Genomic DNA, 20,571 nt, shown 5'->3' with positions numbered 1-20,571 from the left:
CCTTAAAGGGAGAAAGCTAAGGAAATCATTTGTAGTGGGTTGAATTGTGTCATTATTTGGAGATAGGGTCTTTGCAAATACAGAGTGGGCAATAGGTGTACATTTGTAATACAAATAAATAATACAATAATTAGTAAATAATAATAATAAATGCTGTATTTCGCATACTCAAAACTGTAAACCTAGTTTTGCCCACTCCTCTGTGTGTGTGTGTGTGTGTGTGTGTGTGTGTATCTACCTACCTGTCTAACATGGGCTCATGGAGGCTGGCTATACTTAAGTGAAATGGTAGATCTAAAAAAGTTTGTTTGGTCCTGGCTGGTCTGGCTCAGTGGATTGAATGCCGGCCTGCAAACCGAAGAGTTGCCATTTCGATTCCCAGTCAGGGCATATTCCTGGGTTGTGGTCCAGGTCCCCAGTAGGGATGCATGAGAGGCAACCACACGTTGGTGTTTCTTTCCCTCCCTTTCTGCCTCCCTTCCCCTTTGTCTAAAAATGAATGAATAAAATATTAAAAATAAATAAGTCTGTTTATGGGAAAGGGAAACAAGGAACCTTGCCCCTTTTGGCTTGGATTTTGAATGAGAAAAATGTGTCTTAAAAATCTGTTATCATAGGGCTGTACTCACACAAAGTCAGAGTTTTAGTTGACATTTATTTCTTGGTCCAGGAAATTTGTAGCTGAGAAATTTTCAGAGTGATTCCTGGTAATGCCCTGGGGTAGCTTGTGTTTAGCAGACTATCACTGATGTGACATGCTTTCACAGGAGCCCTACAAATAAAATCCTATTAAAGACCAGCTCTCAATCTTAAATTATAAAACACAAACCTCCATGAGTAATCACCAACAGCTAACAGAATTAAATGCTTAGAGACTTCAGAAAATGGAACTATTGAAACACTATCAAATAAATGTATTTAAATCAAAGAAATAAAATATAAAAATTAAAAAGGGCAATATACAATTAGACTGTGAAGAACTGAAACACCACTGAGTAGAGAAATAGTGGCTGGAGTCAGGACACATGCCTGGGTTGCAGGCCAGTTCCCAGCAGGGGATGCATGAGAAGCAACCATACATTGATATTCCTCTTCCTCTCTCCTTCCCTTCCCCTCTAAAGATAAATAAATAAAATATTTTAAAAAAGAGCCCTGGCTGGCATAGCTCAGTGGATTGAGCGCGGGCCTGCGAACCAGACGATCGCAGTTCGATTCCCAGTCAGGGCACATGCCCGGGTTGCAGGCCGGTTCCTTGCAGGCTAACTACCAGCAGGGGACGCACAAAAGGCAACCATACATTGATGTTTCTCTCCCTCTCTCCTTCCCCTCTAAAGATAAATAAACAAATAAAATCTTTAAAAAAGAAAAGAAAAAGAAAAATAGTGGCTGGAAAGATAGATCTATAGGTATTAGCCACAGGAAACATAATTTCTGTTTTCTCATGGGCATGTGAACCAGTTCTGGCTTTTGAGACCCAAGAAGTCTGTTGACTATGGGAATTTTAAGTATTAAAAAAAAAGATTTTATTTGCTTTTACGCGGGTGGCAGTGGGGAGAGAAAGGGAGAGATACATTGCCTCCAACTGGGGAACTGACCTGCAACCCAGGCGTGTTGCTCTGAACAGGAATTGAACCAGCAACCTTTTGGTTCACAGATTGGTGCTCAGTCAGGGTCCCTGGCTCTTTTTCTGACATGAATTCTTACTTGGTGAGGATTTGGAACACCTGAAACTCTGCTATGTTCTTTTGGGAATATAAAATGGTAAAAACTTTGAAAGAACAGGTTAGCATTTCCTTAAATACATACTTATATGAAAGAAGTATGGAATTCCAATGACCAGGAATTCCATTCCTAGGTAGCTGTCAAAGAAAAATGAAAACTGTTCACATATATCTTTGCAAGAATATTTATAAAGTAGCTTTATTCAGAATTTTTCAAAATGTCAAACAATCCAAATGCTCTTTGGTTGGTAAATTTAAAAATTGTGGTACATGTAGAGTGTACTCAGTAATAAAGAGGAATTAATTAGAAAAAAATTGCAACAACACTGATGAATTTCAAATGTATTATGTGAGGTGAAAGAAGTCAGCTTTGAACTTCTTACCTACTGTGTGATTCCATCTATATGACATTTTGGAAAAGGCTGAACTCAGAACATAAGTGATTAGTTGGTGTTGGTGGAAGAGATAGTCTACAAAGGGACACTAGGAGATTTTTGAGTTAAAGGAGTGGTATTCTATCTTCTGGTAATGGTACACAACTGTGCTGTACACCAAAAAGTACATTTTTTGCTATATGTAAATTATATTTCAATTAAAACAAAAGGAAATGAATAGGAGGAATGTGATTACTGCATGTAGAGTAAACGTATTGGAGAAATTTGGTTATGAAGCAGACTAATTGAAGAGGATGTGGGGATCAACAGAGGGTTTCTTGTGTTTTTCGGCAAATAATAGAGCAAAACTGTATGTTAAAATGATCTATTTGAGAAGGAGAGTTTGAGGATGTATGTATGAATGAAGAAATAATAAGAGGGGCCAAAGCAAGAGGATGAAATTCAGCCAGCACGTATGGCAGTGTTGGTCTTTGCAAGGAAGTTTTCTTTGTAAGAGGAGAATAAAAAGATGCATGTAGCTTCCAGCTAAGTTTGACAGTGAGATGACTTCATTTTTCTCAGCAATGTGAATCATACTGATTTTGGCATAAAAAATGGGTTTGAAGAACAAGTAGAGGCATGAAAAAAGTTGTTTTTTAAAAAAAGATTTTACTTCCGGCCAAGATGGAGGTGGAGGTGGAAACACTGTGCCTCCTTGCACAACCAAGTTTAAAGACAACAAAGTTTTATTAACAAAAACGCAACCAAAACAGACAGAAAATTGAACTGTAGCTTTACAAATGGAAGTCCCACAACAATGAACCATTCACCCAGACCAAGAGGGGTGGAGCCAGAGGCTGGCAGAGAGGGGTCAGGCAGGAAAGGGTGGCCGGACGACCCAGGCGTGCAGGCAGTGGTTGACAGATCCCAGGTGTGGGGTGGTAACAGGTGGGCCCAATGAGGGCACAAGGCAGCTGGCTGACCTTGGTCACATATTCACACTCAGATAAACCAGGCGAAGGAGCGAGCAGTGAGACAGACCGCTCAGGGTAGGGCCCCAGCAACGGGAATTAAAGCCTAAAAGCACCAATTGGAAAAACTTTCGGGGTCAAGGTGCTGGGAGAAGCTCCCAGGCTCACAGAGAGTTTGTTTGACCCACAGGGTCCTGGAGGGTGCACAGGCCCACACACCCAGGAGCTGGCACCAGAAGGGCCCAGTTTGCTTGCAGGAAGCAGCCGAGGGGTCTGAAATCTGAGAGAGCGCAGAACCGTTGCCATTGCCCCTCTCTGACCCTGCCCCCACATACAGCGTCACAACCCAACAACTGGGTCACCCTGTCCTGGTGAACACCTAAGGCATAACCCCTCATATGTAACAGGCGTGAACAGACCAAAACATTATGGCTCAAGAAGAACAGCTCAAAGCCCCAGCGCCAATACTTGTAAGCGACCAAGAGATAGCCAACCTATCAGATGCACAGTTCAAAATACTGGTGATCAGGGTGCTCACAGAACTGGTTGATTTTAGTCACAAATTAGAGGAACAAATGAAGGCTAAACTAATTGAAATGAAGGGAAATGCACAGGGATCCAACAGTGATCGAAAGAAAACTGGGACTCAAATCAAGGGAGTGGACCAGAAGGAAGAAAAAATGACCAAACAGAAAAGAATGAAGAAACAAGAATTCAAAAAAATGAGGAGAGGCTTAGGAACCTCCAGGACATCTTTAAATGTTCCAACATCCGAATTATAGGGGTGCCAGAAGGGGAAGAGGAAGAGCAACAAGTGGAAAACTTATTTGAACAAATAATAAAGGAGAACTTCCCCAATCTGGCAAAGGAAATAGACTTCCAGGAAGTCCAGGAAGCTCAGAGTCCCAAAGAAGGTGGACCCAAGGAGGAACACACCAAGGCACATCATCATTACATTAGCCAAGATTAAAATGAAGGAGAGAATTCTAGAAGCAGCAAGAGATAAGGGGATAGTCACCTACAAAGGAGTTCCCATCAGACTGTCAGCGGATTTCTCAAAAGAGACCTTACAGGCAAGACGGGGCTGGAAAGAAGTATTCCAAGTCCTGAAATCCAAAGACCTACATCCAAGATTGCTCTATCCAGCAAAGCTTTCATTTAGAATGGAAGGGCAGATAAAGTGCTTCTCAGATAAGGTCAAGTTCAAGGAGTTCATCATCACCAAGCCCTTATTATATGAAATGTTAAAGGGACTTATATAAGAAAAAGAAGGTTAAAAATATGAACAGTGAAAGGACAGCAAACTCACAGTTATTAACAACCACACCTAAAACAAAAGCAATCTAAGAGGACAGCTAGATCAGGAGCAGAACCATAGAAATGGAGATCACACGGAGGGTGAGCAACAGGGGAGTGGGAGGAGGAGAAGGGGGGAGAAGATACAGAAAATAAGTAGCATAGACAGTAGGTAGAAAATAGACAGGAGGGGGCAAGAATAGTAGGGGAAATATGGAATCTAAAGAACTTGTGACACATGGACATAAACTGAAGGGGAGAATGGTGGGGGGAGGGGTATGCAGGGTGGGAGGGAATGAAGGGGGGAAATGGGACAACTGTAATGGCATAATCAATAAAATATATTTAAAAAATTAAAAAAGACTTATTTTTAGAAAGGAGAAGGAAGGGAGAAAGAGAGGAAGAGAAACATCAATGTGTAGTTCCTACTTGAGCACCCCGTAATGGAGACCTGGCCCACAACCCAGACATGTGCCCTGACTGGGAATTCAACTGGTTACCCTTTGGTTCACACTCCCGTGCTCAGTCCACTGAGCCACACCAGCCAGGGCTGAAAAGAATTCTTGCTCAATGGTGGGAGAGTGTTCTTTCTAAAGAGACCTTGTAGGATTTTCAGCTACTTAGAGTTGTTTTATGTTAATGACTATGAATTTGCCATGACACACTGTATTTTGTGAATCTTCCCTCACTTCATAGGTGATTAGCTGCTGGGTGTTGCCACAAAAAAAAGGTAGATAGTGAAATTCTTATAAGGATGGTGTTTTGTCCAGAGAGTCTAATGGAGGAGGGAACAAGAAGTTGAGGGTATTTGCAAAGAAGTAATTTATACTTTGGACCATGGAGGGAATTTAATTATTTGGAAGTGGTGTGGAGATCAATGATTTATTGCATATTGAAGTCTTTGACAAAGATGGCAATCTCTACTTGGCTTATAATGGTCTCTTCATGTCTAATACATGCCTTCACATATTTGTCGAATGAACAAATCCATCTGTCTTCGAGGAAAAACAGTCATGTACCTGTATAGTCTCACTTCTCTGTGAGTTCTTACTCTTTTACAGTGCTCTGGGTGTAGTAGACTTTTACACTGTGAACACTTTTGAGGGTAAGACTAGGCAGGCCTTCTTATCCTCTGGCACATAGTGATTGCTGAATTAACATTCTCTTTTTTTAAGGTTTTATTTATTTTTAGAGAGGGGGGGAGGGGAAGAGAAAGAGGGAAAGAAACATCAATGTGTGGTTGCCTCTTGTGCACCCCTTACTGAGGACCTGGCCTGCAACCCAGGCTTGTGCCCCGGCTGCGAATTAAACTGGTGACACTGTGTTCGCACAATCCACATCACCGAACAATCCACTGAGCCATACCAGCCAGGGCTAATACTCTTATTTTTTTTTTTTAAGTACGATTTTAACCCAAACTGACAACATGCCGGGGAGCAAGATCTCAGTGCTCCCTGAATTAGTATTTGTTGAATGAATGATCGTGTGACCGCAGCTTGAATAGTCCTTTATGTTGTATTGAGATTGTCAAATTTCTTGGTTGTATTACCTACTAAACTATTAGCTTCAAAATGATTAGAATTAAGTCTTACTCATCCCTGAATTTTTAGTGCACGGCACACAACAGCTGATAAGTAAAGAAATGAGAGAATTTATTTTTCTTTTTCTAAAGATCTTACTTATTTCTAGAGAAAGGGGAAGGGAGGTAGAGAAACACCAGTGTGTGATTGCCTGTCACATGCCCCCTACTGGGGACCTGGCCAGCAACCCAGACATGTGCCCTGACCGGGAATTGAACTGCGATTCTTTGGTTTGCAGGCCAGCACTCAATCCACTGAGCCATACCAGCCAGGGCAAGAATTTATTTTTCAAAGTAAAACAGATGAAATCTTCTGTTTAGTTAGCCGTTGGAATAAAGTACTTTCATTACGTATAAAATATTATTAGATTGAGAATGTGTTTTTGTTTATTTATTTTTATAGGGAAAGGAAGGGAGGGAGAGAAACATTGATGTGCGAGAGAAACTTCAGTCGGTTACATCTGAGGTGCCTCCAACTGGGCACCTGGCCCAAAACCCAGACATGTGCCTTGACTGGGTCGAACCAGAGACCCTGGTTTGCTGGCTGGCACTCAGTTCATCGAGCCACACCAGCCAGGGTGAGAATGTGTTTTCAGATGTACTCATCAAGTAGTTTAGTTTTTATGTATGGCATGACCACTTCTATGTTGAAATTTTGTACATGTATTCTAATAAAGCTTGTTTGGGGGTTTGTTTGCTAGGAGGAGGCCTCTCCCTATTCTTTGGTCAACATCTGCCTGAATGTGCTGATTACTAACCTGGAGAAATTGTGTTCTGAAAGACCTGATGGAACACTGTGCCTTCCGGAGCATTGGAGTTTCCCTCAGGAATTAGCTGATCGATTCCTTAGGGTGATGACTTGGCAAGGTAATGGTTACGCTCCTTTATTAGAGCACTCCCTTAGAGCACTCTTAGAGCTCCCTTAGAGCACTCTTTATAATTTGAAAAGCACTTTCACCTTTAGTTACTGTATCGTTCCTCACAACAAAAACCGCTGGGAGATAGAGAAATTACTCCCATTTTGTGTGTGTGGAGGCTGAGTCTCAGTCTCTCTGGGATCCCTTCGTGGAAATTGTCTTGCTTCAAGGCTCGTCCTGCTATTGCCTTGTTCAGTGAAGAGAGTGGAGAATTAAGCCACCAGTTAGCTATCTGCTCTCTAGCTGCTGATACGCAGTTGCCTATAGTCTTGCCTCCCATTCTTTTGATTGTGAATGTGAGCCTTTAACTAATTTTTTTTTTACCTTCTGTTCTAGTAGGGTGTTCAAAGGACTACAGTGAAAAAAATTTTTATCCTCTCTGGAAGATGTTTATTGATTTTAATGAGAAAGGGGAAAGGGACGGGGAGAAAGAAACATTGATGGGAGAAAGAAACATTGATGTGAGAGAGAAACATCAATTGGCTGCCTCCCACACATGCCCCAACCAGGGATTGAACCCACAGCCTTTTGCTGTAGGGATGATGCTTCTACCAACTGAGCCACCTGACCAGGGCAATAAATAATAATACAAGAATAAGATATGTTTGTGTGTACTCCAACTGTAAACCTACTTTTGCCAATCTCTGCATTATTAACTATCCAGTCAGTGTTCATTTTGACTGATTATCTTAAAACTTTTATGAACCTTTGTTTGAATTAATATCCATTTATTTTGATTGGTTGATAGACTTCTAAGCCTCTTTTAATCTACAGGCTTCCCTTCTATCTCTTGTATTATTTTGCCATACACACACAGAAACTAGCACAAATAATGCCCCTTTTGTATTATAAGATTATTTATTACAAAATCATAAGCATGTAATTCTGTAACATAACAATATCACACTCAAGGACACCATAGGACATTTTAGGTGAAATGTTCAAATTAAAACTATAAATTATTACACCCATATTATTACCCTTCTAAGCACATTCAAACAGACCTTACTTCTGCTGGACCCTATATGTGTATGTGTGTGTTTTTCAAGACATTTTTAGAGCAATTTCAGGATTACAACAAAATTGAGAGTGAAGTACACAGATACTTCATTAATCCTATTCCACATACACATACCCTCACCCAGTATCAACATCACTCATAGGAATTGTACATTTTTTACCAAGGATGACCTTACATTGACATATCATAGTCACCCAAAGTCCATAATTTACCTTAGGGTTCATGTGCATTCTATGGATTTGAACAAAATTATAATGACATGTATCCATTGTTCTGATTCCTACAGAGTGTTTTCTCTGCACTAAAAGTCCTCTGTGCTCAGTCTATGCATCTCTCCCTCCCATTCCTGCAACGACTGACCTTTATACGGTCCCCATAGTTTTGTGTAGTTGAAATTGTACAGTACGTAGCCTTTTCAGATTGGCTTCTTTGACTCAGTAATGCACATTTAAGGTTCTCCAGGTATTTTGTATATTGGTAACTCTTTGTAGTACTGAATAAAAAAGTTCCTTGTTTGGATATACCACAGTTTTTTCATTCATCTACTGAAGGATATCTTAGTTATTTCCAAGTTTTGGCAATTATGAATAAAGTTACTATAAATACCTGTGTGTAGGTTTTTGTGTAGACATAACTTTTCCACTCTTTTGGGTAAACAACAAGGAATGTGATTGCTAGGTCCTATGGTAAGAATATGTTTAGTTTTCTAAGAAACTACCAAACAATCTACCAAAATGAATGTACCATTTTGCATTCCCACCAGCAATATCTGAGAGTTACTTTTGCTCCATACCTTCCCCAGCTTTTGGTGCTGTCAGTGTACTGGATTTGTTTATCTAATAGGCATGTAGTGATATCTTATTGTTGTAATTTGCATTTCTATGATGACGTGGTATGGAGCATTTTTCCATATGCCTATTTGCCAACTGTGTATCTTTGGTGATGTGTTTGTTAGGGTCTTTGGTCCATTTTATAGTTGGGATATTTTGGTGTTGAGTTATAAGAGTTCTTTGTACATTTGGGGTAAGTCCTTTATTAGATCTTTTGCAATTATTTTCTCCCAGGCTGGCTTGTCTTCTAAATCCATTGATGCTGTCTTTCACAGAGCAGAGTTTTTAATTTTAATGAAGTCCAGCTTATTGGTTATTGCTTTCATGGATTATGTGTTTGGTGTTGTATCTAAAAAGGCATCACTGCACTCAAGGTCATCTAGGTTTTCCTCCTATGTTACCTCCTAGGAGTTTCATAGTTTTTGTATTTGAATTAATTTTTGTGAAGGGTATAAGGTTTGTGTCTAGATCCATTTTTTATTAAGGTGAATGTTCAGTTATTCTAGCACCATTTGTTGAAGAAACTATTTTTGCTACACAGAATCGCCTTTGCTCCTTTTTCAAAGATCAGTTGACTGTATTTATGTAGCTATATTTCTGGGCTTTCTGTTCTGTTCCATTGATCTGTTTGTCTCTTATTTTTACCAGCACCACATTGTCTTGATCACTGTAGGTTTATAATAAATATTTTTTAAATATTTCATTTATTTATTTTTAGAGAGAGGGGAAGAGAAGGAGAAAGAGTGGGAGAGAAACATCAATGTGTGGTTGCCTCTCATGTGCCCCCTAGTGGGGACCTGTCCTGCAACCCAGGCATGTGCCCTGACTGGGAATCAAACCAGTGACCCTTTGCTTCACAGGCCCATGCTCAGTCTCCTGAGTTACACCAGCCAGGGCTATAATAAATATTTTTAAAATATTTTTTATTGATTATGCCATTACAGTTGTCCCATTTCCCCCCTTCATTCCCCTCCACCTCCCTCCCACCCACCTTCCCCCCCTTTAGTTCATGTCCATGTGCTGTAAGTTCTTTAGCTTCTACATTTCCGACACTACTCTTGCCCTCCCCCTATTTTCTACCTACTGTCTATGCTACTTATTCTCTGTACCTTCTCCCCCCTTCTCCTCCTCCCACTCCCCTGTTGCTCACCCTCCGTGTGATCTCCATTTCTATGGTTCCACTCCTGATCTAGCTGTCCTCTTAGTTTTCTTTTGTTTTAGGTGTGGTTGTTAACAACTGTGAGTTTGCTGTCCTTTCACTGTTCATATTTTTCATCTTCTTTTTCTTAGATAAGCCCCTTTAACATTTCATATAATAAGGGCTTGGTGATGATGAACTCCTTGAACTTGACCTTATCTGAGAAGCACTTTATCTGTCCTTCCATTCTAAATGAAAGTTTTGCTGGATAAAGCAATCTTGGCTGTAGGTCTTTGGATTTCATGACTTGGAATACTTCTTTCCAGCCCCTTCTTGCCTGTAAGGTCTCTTTTGAGAAATCCGCTGACAGTCTGATGGGAACTCCTTTGTAGGTGACTGTCCCCTTATCTCTTGCTGTTTCTAGGATTCTCTCCTTCATTTTAATCTTGGCTAATGTAATGATGATGTGCCTTGGTGTGTTCCTTCTTGGGTCCACCTTCTTTGGGACTCAGAGCTTCCTGGACTTCCTGGAAGTCTATTTCCTTTGCCAGATTGGGGAAGTTCTCCTTTATTATTTGTTCAAATAAGTTTTCCACTTGTTGCTCTTCCTCTTCCCCTTCTGGCACCCCTATAATTCGGATTTTGGAACATTTAAAGATGTCCTGGAGGTTCCTAAGCCTCTCCTCATTTTTTTGAATTCTTGTTTCTTCATTCTTTTCTGAGTGGCTATTTTTTTCTTCCTTCTGGTCCACTCCCTTGATTTGAGTCCCAGTTTTCTTTCCATCACTGTTGGATCCCTGTGCATTTTGCTTCATTTCACTTAATGTGGCCTTCATTTTTTTTCATCTAATTTTTGACCAAAATCAACCAGTTCTGTGAGCACACTGATCACCAGTGTTTTGAACTGTGCATCTGATAGGTTGGCTATCTCTTTGTTGCTTAAAAGTATTGGCTCTGGGGCTTTGATTTATTCTGTTTGAGTCATAATTTTTTGGTTAGGTTGCACCTGCTACATGTATGAGGAGTGGAGCCTTAGGTGTTCACCAGGTTGGGACCATCCCGTTGCTAGGTTGTGATGCTGTATTTGGGAGTGGGGTCAGAGAGGGAGCAGTGGGGCTTTTTCCATGCTCTCTTGTATTTTAGTCCCTTCTGCAGCTTCCCACAAGCAAATTGGGCCCTTCTGGTGCTGGTTCCCGTGTGGGTGGGCCTGTGTACATTCTAGGACCGTGCGGGTCTCTCCAACGAACTCTCCTGTGAAGTCGGTAGCATGTCCTAGCACCTCGACCCCCAAAAGTTTTTCCAGTTGGTGCTTTTAGGCTTTATTTCCTATCGCTGGGGCCCTGGGTTGCGCAGTCTGTCTCACTGCCTGTTTTTTGCCTGATTTATCTTTGTGAATGTGTGTCCACAGTCAGCCAGCTGCCTTGTGAGTCTCACTGGGTTTGCTCATTTCCTCCCTACACCTGGGTCTGCTAACCATTGCCTCTTCCTGCCGGGACTCCTCTCCACTCGATTTATTAATTTTCTGTCTGTTCTGGTTGCGTTTTTGTTTCTGAATTTTTGTTGTCCTTAAATTTAGTTGTGTGAGGAGGCATAGTGTCTCAACCTATGCTTCCATCTTTGCTGGAAGTTTTGGTTTATAATAAATCTTAAAGTGTAGGGTATTGTCAGCCCTCAAACTTTGTTCTTTTCTTTAGATATCATATGGCTATTTCTGGGTGTTTCGCCTCTTCATATGAACTTTGGAATCTTTTTCTCTCTTTTTTTTTATGTTTATTCTGTCACCTAGAATCAGTTTGTTGATATCTACAAAATAACTTGCTGAGATTTTTATTGGGATTGCATTGAATGTGTAGATCAAGTTGGGAAAAATTAATACACTGACAATATTGAGTCTTCCTATCTGTGTGCATGGAAAATGTCTGTATTTAGTTCTAAGTTGTTTCATTTTTCAGAGTGTTATAGTTTTCCCTGTAGCTCTTATACATATTTTGTTAGATTGATACTTCCTAAGTATTTCATTGTTTTTGAGTGCTAATATGAATGCTATGTTTTATTTAAAATTCCGTTTTTCATTGTTGGTGTATGGGAATACGATTGACTTTTGTATAGTAACCTTTTGTCCTGCAACCTTGGTATAATCACTTATTAGTTCCAAGAGGTTTTTTTAGATTCTTTTCAGATTTTCTTCCTATATGATCTTGTCATCTGTGAACAAAGACCGTTTTATATCTAACCCAATCTGTATCTTCTACTTATGTGTCTTGTCTTTATTACACTAGCAAGGACTTCAGTACCAAAACATTTCTGAGACATTTCACAAAGAAAGCCAAGCTGTTTCCCTTTATCAGGATTTTAGCTCCTCCCTTTATTTGGACTGACGGCTGTTTTTGCCTTTCATATTTTTTAGGTTTCAGCTTAACTGTTACCTCATCAAACCATACAAAGTGACAGAAGATTCTTTTTTTTTAAAGATTTTGTTTATTTATTTTTAGAGAGAGGGGAAGGGAAGGAGAAAGAGAGAGAGAAATAATCAATGTGTGATTGCCTCTCACGCATCCCCCGCTGGGGACCTGGCCTGCAATCCAGGCATGTGTCCCGACTGGGGATCGAACTGGCAACCCTTTGGTTTGCAGCCTGTGCTCAATCCACTGAACTATACCAGCCAGGGCTTTTAATTATTTGTTTGTTTGTTTGTTTGTTTGTTTATTTAAAAAATATTCTATTAGTTTTAGTGAGAGAGGGAGGGAGATAAACATCAATGTGTGGTTGCCTCTGTGTACCCCCTGCTGGGGACCTGGCTCGAAACCCAGGCATGTGCCCTGACTGGGTTTGAACTGATGACCCTTTGGTTCGTAGGTCTGTGCTCAATCCACTGAGCCACACCAGCCAGGGCAGAAGATTTTTGTGCTCCATTTCTCCATCTCTATATTGTGTTTTTGTTTCTTTTAAAACACTATAATTTCAGTGTTAGTAGCAGTCTGCCTGTTCTGTATTCTTTTCTTTAAAGATTTTATTTATTTACTTTTAGAGAGAGGGAAAGGAAAGGAAAAAGGGAGAGAAACATCTGTGTGTGAAACACACATTGATCAGTTGCCTCTCACATGCCCCCAAATGGAGACCTGGTGGGCAACCCAGGCATATACCCACACTGGGAATCAAACTGGTGACCTTTCAGATAGCAGGCCGGCACTCAACTCACTGAGCCACACTAGCCAGAGCTTGTTCTGTGTTCTTTTGTGTCTTCTGTATTCTCCCTATAGGGCGTAAATAAACTCTGTGATGGCAGGAGGCACGTTTGTCTCATTTACCATTTTTGACATCTAGCATAGCACTTTGCATTCAGTGAACACTTTGATATTTGTTGAATAAATATATGAATGAAGGCACTAAGTTTCTCCTCAAAGCTGAAGTATAAGAGCTTCCTTCTTCCTGTCTTGGTAGCTCAGCCCAATTCAAAGTGGGAAACTGGGAATCAGCTTACATACCTTTTCCTCAGTCCTTTTCTTCCAGTCTATTCAGCCACCTTGTTCTGTCAGCCGTGGTTTACATTTTTATCTCTGATTAAAATTATTAGTAATCTGTTGCTCAGTCTCACTCCCATCAAACACTATCCTAATTCCTTTACATTGTCACATCATTGGTCTTTTTAAAAATATAATTATTACCATTCTTCTGCTTAAAATTTTAGAGTTGTTCTAAAGTCTGGATTTTCTAGCTTTGTATATAGGCTCCATCTACCTTTTCCCTTCCTCTCTACAGTTTCCAGCTCTGCCTTTCCTTGGACACTACTCTAGTAGTGCCAGTTTACTTTAGGTTTGTTCTGAATATTCTGTTATGCCTCCATGTCTTTGACATATTATTCCACCCTTCACCTTCCTCTTGGCAAAGTGATACTTAGTCATCAAAACTTTACCCAAAGTTAATCTTACCTGTAGTAATCCAATACCTGGTATGGATCGCCACTACATATAATACACTATTACTCTGGCTGGTGTGGCTCAGTGGATTAAGCACTGGCTGGCAGACCGAAAAGGTTGGTGGTTTGATTCCTGATCAGGGCACATGCCTGGGTTGTGGGCCAGGTCCCTAGTTGGGGGCAGTAAGAGGCAGTCCAGTGAGGCATCCCATCAATGTTTCTCTCCCTCTCTTAAAAATATTTTCACAAAATTGACTATTACAATAATTTATTTACCTTACATGCATCCCTAGACTGAATTCCTTGTGGTCACAGGTTTCTAATGACCTTGTGTGCCTGTTGTTTAACATGGGATCTCACATATAGAAGATGCTTAGTAAATCTTTTCTAAATGAAGTTTAGTACAGCCCACCTATTTTATAGATGAGGAAAATGAGGCCCTGATCGGTAAATGACTTTATCAAAGGCTGTCCATGGATTTGCTTAAAAATAATCTATTTTGTTCTCTTTTCTTTGAACAAGACTGATATAGATAAATCTGGGCTCTGGAGTCCAAATGGCTTTGATTCTTGATTCTGACACATATTTGGGCCTTGAACAGTTTACTCAACTTTTTTAAGCTTCCATTTTCTCAGCTACATGCTGGTAATAGGAATAGTTTTTTTTATATAGAGTTGTTGCAAAGAGTAAATGATATCTGAGTAAAGGGTTTAGAACAATGCTTGGCACAGAGTAAGCAGCAAATGTACTCATTGTTATTATTAGCATCCATCATAGTTCATCAGCCATGATGCCTCCTGGAAAAGGCGTGAGATTTAATTATCATTACAAACCCGTTCTGGTTCTTTTGTAGGCAAGCTGACTGATAGAACAGTGAGCATTTTCCGAGGCAACCAAATGAAACTGAAGCTGGTCAATATTCAAAAAGCTGACATTTCTACAACTGCATTCATAAAAGCTTTCTGCCATCATAAACTCATTGAACTCGATGCTACTGCAGTGCACGGTGACCTCGCAACCCCGGACATCATACATGGGCTCTGCAGCAATAGCTGGATCCGGCAAAACCTCCGGTGTCTCCTGTTGGACTTGACAAGCATCCCTCGAGATTCAAGACTACTGTTCTTTCGTCAGTTCACTGGTCTTCGTGTTTTAAGTGTTTTCAATGTTTATTTTCATAATGAAGACCTGGCTAATGTTTCTCAGTTACCAAAACTGGAAAGCTTGAATATCTCTAGTACGCTGGTCACTGACATCTCTGCCCTACTTACCTGTAAGGATCGACTCAAATCTCTCACGATGCACTATATGAAATGCCTGACCATGACCAAACCACAGATTCTTGCAGTCATTAGAGAACTTAAATTTCTGCTTCACCTTGATATTTCTGATCACAGGGAACTCAAATCAGATCTGGCTTTTCATTTGCTACAGCAGAAGGATATTCTACCTAATGTTGTGTCACTGGATATTTCGGGGGGCAGTTGCATCACCGACGAAGCTGTAGAACTGTTTATACGGCAGCGGCCTACAATGCAATTTGTGGGACTATTTGCTACGGATGCTGGTTATTCTGACTTCTTTACTACAAAACAAGGCTTGAGGGTTTGTTCTTATCTGAAATAAGTTTCATTTGTTCAGAACCTTATTAAGCTTCTCTTGTATATCCGAATCTAGGTACGATGGTTACAGAGACAGATAATAAGTCCTCGAGGAACATAATTATTGTGTTGCTGCTATGTGGTAGGTTGTAGAAATATAATCTTAAACAAGGTGCAGTCCTTGCCACCATGTGTTTTAGTCTAGCTTCACAGTGATATGGTGCAGTCATTTATATATCACCTCCTGTCTGCCAGACATACTGTGCACATTGTTTTCTATTTTAATCCTTCCATTTTACAGTTGAGGGAATGGGAGCTCAGGGAGCTTAAGCTACTTATCCACAACCATAGAACTATTAACTGGTATAGCTAGGACTTTCACGTAAGTCTTTGTGCCTCTAAAACTTGTGTACTTCACCACTATTAACAGCTAAATATAATTAACAAGGCAGGTGATCAACATGGTTAGCACCATTTTTGGTGAACATATGACACAAAGCAATTTTAAAAGAGCCTTAAGAAAAGTTTCAAATGTTGCTGGATTAAGTTTATAGCCTCTCATGGTGCAATTTTTTTATTTTTAATATATTTTATTGATTATGCCATTACAGTTGTTCTATTCCCCCCCTTCATTCCCCTCCACCCTGCACACACCCTCCGCCACCATTCCCCCCTTTACTTTATGACCACGTGTCTCAAGTTCTTTAGATTCTATATTTCCCCTACTATTCCCCTACTATTCTTCCTCCCCCCTATTTTCTACCTACCATCTATGCTATTTTCTGTACCTTCTCCCCCCTTCTCCTCCTCCCACTCCCCTGTTGCTAACCCTCCATGTGTTCTTCATTTCTGTGGTTTTGCTCCTGATCTAGCTGTCCTCTTAGTTTGCTTTTGTTTTAGGTGTGGTGGTTAATAACTGAGTTTGCTGTCCTTTCACTGTTCGTACTTTTATCTTCTTTTTCTTAGATAAGTCCCTTTAACATTTCATATAATAAGGGCTTGGTGATGATGAACTCCTTGAATTTGATCTTATCTGAGAAGCACTTTATCTGCCCTTCCATTCTAAATGAAAGCTTTGCTGGATAGAGTAATCTTGGTTGTAGATCTTTGCATTTCATGACTTGGAATACTTCTTTCCAGCCCCTTCTTGCCTCTAAGGTTTCTTTTGAGAAATCTGCTGACAGCCTGATGGGAACTCCTTTGTAGGTGACTGTCCCCTTATCTCTGGCTGTTTCTAGGATTCTCTCCTTCATTTTAATCTTGGCTAATGTAATGATGATGTGCCTTGGTGTGTTCCTTCTTGGGTCCAACTTCTTTGGGACTCTCTGAGCTTCCTGGATTTCCTGGAAGTCTATTTCCTTTACCAGACTGAGGAAGTTCTCCTTTATTATTTGTTCAAATAAGTTTTCCACTCGTGGCTGTTTCTCTTCCCCTTCTGATACCCCTATAATTCAGATGTTGGAACGTTTAAAGATGTCCTAGAGGTTCCTAAGCCTCTCCTCATTTTTTTTTTTTAATTCTTGTTTCTTCATTCTTTTCTGTTTGCTTCTTTTTTTCCTTCCTTCTGGTCCACTCCCTTGATTTGAGTCCCAGTTTCCTTTCCATCATTATTGGTTTCCTGTGCATTTCTCTTCATTTCAATTAGTTTAGCATTCATTTGTTCCTCTAATTTGTGACTAAAATCAATCAGTTCTGTGAGCATCCTGATCACCATTATTTTGAACTGTGCATCGAGAGGTTGGCTATTTCTTGGTCGCTTAGAGTTATTGGCTCTGGGGCTTTGAGTTCTTGAGCCATGTTTTGGTCTGTTCATGCCTGTTACGTATGAGGAGCGGAGCCCTAGGTGTTCACCAGGGCAGGGCAACTCAGTCGCTGGGTTGTGACACTGTATGTGGGGGCGGGGTTCAAGAGGGGCATTGGTGGTCCCCTCTGCTGCTTCCCTCTGCTGGAGGCTGTGCGGTCTGTCTCACTGCTCACTCCTTTGCTGGTTTATCTGTGTGCGAATATGTGACCTTGGTCAGCCAGCTGCCTTACGCCCTCACTAGGTCTGCCAGTTGCTACCCCACACCTGGATCCGCCCACAGCTGCCCTTGTGCCTGGGTTGGGGGATCTTTCCTGCCTGACCCTACTCCGCTGCTGGCTCTGCCCCTCTTACTGGTCTGGCTGAATGGTTCATTGTTGTCAGACTTTAGTATAGTTCAATTTTCTGTGTTTTGGCTGCGTTTTTATTTACTACAACTTTGTTGTCTTTAAACTTGGTTGTGGGAGAAGGCACAGTGTTTCTACCTACACGTCTATCTTGGTGGAAGTTCATGGTGCTATTTTTAAAGCAGCTTATATTTAAATATTTATATTCTAGAATATCTTTTAAAACAGTGGTTCTTTTCTTCAGTTGTACATTTTAGTCACTTTGGAAGCTTTAAAATATACTGATCCTTATGTCCTACCTGCCCCCCCCCCAAAGATTCTGATTTATTATGTTTAAGATTTGGCCTGAGCATCAAGATTTTTATTTTATTTTATTTTATTTTTATTGTATTTTTTCCATAACCATTTAGTCCTCTTATACCCCCCACAGTCCCTGCAGTCACTATACTGTTGTCCATGTTCTTGAGCCCTTTTGGGAGTCAAGATTTTAAAAGGTTCCAGTAATTCTAATGTGCAGCCAAGGTTCAGAAGCACTGCCTAATTAAGAAGAACCTTTTGTGATTATACTTTCTGTAACTTTTAGGATGAGAGAACAAAGTGGTTTGTACTTATTAATTCTTACATCTTATTCCTTTAATTTGAAAACAGCAATTGTATTTTAAAGTCCTTTTAATTTTCTGGCCTCTCTAATGAAGGTGGAAGCCATCCGTTAGACATCATGAGACTTGAAATAGAGATATAATTTGAACTTTCAGTTAGGTATGTATAGTAGCGAATTGTTTATCAGAAATGTACATCTAGGCCAGTTTAAGAATTAATAGCACAGTGATTCAGAAAGACCACAGTGATAAAAAATTAGATTTTAGTAAATAAATACTTGGTATATACAATAATATGGGACAAGTGCTGTAATATAGTTAAGATACTAACTACTAAAGCAGGTACAACAGAAAATTGGAAGTTTTGTTTTAGTAAACTTATCTGGAATACATGTCAGCATAGTTTATTTTTAAATTTTTTAATTATGCAGTATGTACAGTGTTGGATATTCGGGGATGGGGAGAACACAGTCTTCCCATTACTAAGGAACTATAAAGATCTTAATTCATAAAGGTCTTACTTAATTCAGCCTAATGTGGAGCATAAGTTACTGTAAGTTTAAAAGGTGTGTTTCAGAAAACCTTTTGCTTAATAGAAATGCATATCTTTAAAATTACATGCAAAATATACTAAATATTTTTGTTTGGCTTGATCAAAAGTTTGCTTACAATTAAAACGGATAAAATTAAGTGTTAATGAAAACCTTGAAACAGAACAGATATGTTAATTCTTGCACCCAAAACTAGAATGGGAAACATGTACGTACTTAATTCCTTTAAAATGAGTGAATAAGCCCTGGCTGGTGTAGCTCAGTAGATTGAGCGCAGGCCTGCAAAGCAAAGGTTAACTGGTTTGATTCCCAGTCAAGGTACATGCCTGGGTTGTAGGGCAGGTCCCCTCTCGGGGGGCATGCAAGAGGCAACCACACATTGATGTTTCTCTCCCTCTCTTTTCCTTACCCTCTCTCTAAAATAAATTAATTAATAAAATTAGTGAATAAGATACAAATTATCAATATATAAAAGTCAAGGAATATAATATACAGAATAGATAGTACAGTCAGTAATATGATAATAACTTTGTATGCTGTTAGATGGTTTGTTTTGATAACTGTATTAGGTATATAAATGTTCAGTAACTTGTACACCTGAAACTAATATAATATTGTATGTTAACTATATTTTAATACTTTTAAAAAATTTAATGGGCAGAAAGGACACCCACCATTAGTATTAAAAGCCATGAAACATTTTCATTTGCTAGGAAATTCTCATTGATTCACTGGTAGGACGCAGCACAGATCCCTTGGGAGGATTCTTCTGCAATGGCATTTCCAGGAAGCCAAGGAGAGAGAAGGATACAATGGCTATCTGGTCTCCTGTTTGTTCTTTAAAAAAAAAAGAAAGATATTACTAATTTTTAGAGCCAAGGGGAAGGGAGGGAGAAAGAAAGGGAGAAAAACATCAATCACATCCCCCCTCTGCCCCAATCAGGGACTGGCCCACAACCAGGAATTGAACCATTAACCCTTGGGTTTGTGGGGCAGTACCCAACCTGCTGAGCCACGCCAGCCGAGGGCCTTCTGTTTGGTCTTGCTCTGGCTTATTCTTTGTTTCACTTATTACATTTGGATGATTTTTTTTTTTAATTGTATTTTTAATTATATTTTTTCATTACTATTTACCCCCCTTATACTGCTTGGTCCTGCAGTCACTACCATATTGTTGTCCACGTCTATGGATTGTTTTTCATTTTTGCTCCAACCTTCTACCCTTTAACCCCCACTCCCCAGTTGTCCACCTAGAATATATCCTTTGTTCAGATTCTTAATGATGTGTGGGTCTTTGGGCAATTGATGTATGTGTATAATACTTTTTATATATCGCCCTGGCTGGTGTAGCTCAGTGGATTGAGCTCGGGCCTGTGAAGCAAAAGGTCGCCGGTTTGATTCCCAGTCAGGGCACATGCCTGGGTTGCAGGCCAGGTCCCCAGTGGGGGACCCATGAGAGGCAACCACACATTGATGTTTCTCTCCCACTCTTCCTCCTTCCTGTCCCCTCTCTCTAAAATAAATAAATAAATAAATAAATAAATAAATAAATAAATAAGATATTAAAAAATACTTTTTATATATCTATCTATCTGTTTATTTATATCTGTTCATTTACTTTTTCCCATCACCATTTATCCCTTTACCCCTCCACCTGCAATCCCCCACTGCTCCCTGTTCATGAGTGTTTTCTCTCTCTCTCCCCCCAGGCCCCCGCTCCCCTCATCCCTCTTACTCCCCCTCAATCCCTCCCTCCTCTTTTTGCTCAATCTTTCCACCCTCCGATCCCTCAGCTACACTGGACAGCTGTCAGCCTGCTCTCTTTCTGTGAGTCTCTTTTGCTTGTTAGTTCATTTTATTCATTAACTTCTACATATGAGTATATAATACTTTAAACATTGTTTTGAAA

The 20,571-nt window shown here is 40.1% G+C and overlaps 1 protein-coding gene across 1 annotated transcript in view; it reads left to right on the top strand.

Moving 5' to 3' along the window:
- The window catches only part of ZYG11A (zyg-11 family member A, cell cycle regulator), a 66,235-nt gene that overhangs the window by 13,246 nt on the left and 32,418 nt on the right, over nucleotides 1–20,571 (top strand). Inside the window, exons 2-3 of the mRNA XM_037043353.1 lie at nucleotides 6,643–6,808; nucleotides 14,617–15,368. Coding sequence (XP_036899248.1) covers nucleotides 6,643–6,808; nucleotides 14,617–15,368 — 918 coding nt within the window. The remainder of the gene's footprint in view (nucleotides 1–6,642; nucleotides 6,809–14,616; nucleotides 15,369–20,571) is intronic.

Source organism: Sturnira hondurensis, unplaced genomic scaffold (genome assembly GCF_014824575.4).
Source record: "Sturnira hondurensis isolate 20B ecotype Veracruz unplaced genomic scaffold, ASM1482457v3 Scaffold0004068, whole genome shotgun sequence".
Lineage (NCBI taxonomy): Eukaryota > Metazoa > Chordata > Mammalia > Chiroptera > Phyllostomidae > Sturnira > Sturnira hondurensis.
Note: the sequence above shows the minus strand (reverse complement) of the source record. Positions and strands in the feature narration are given on the sequence as shown.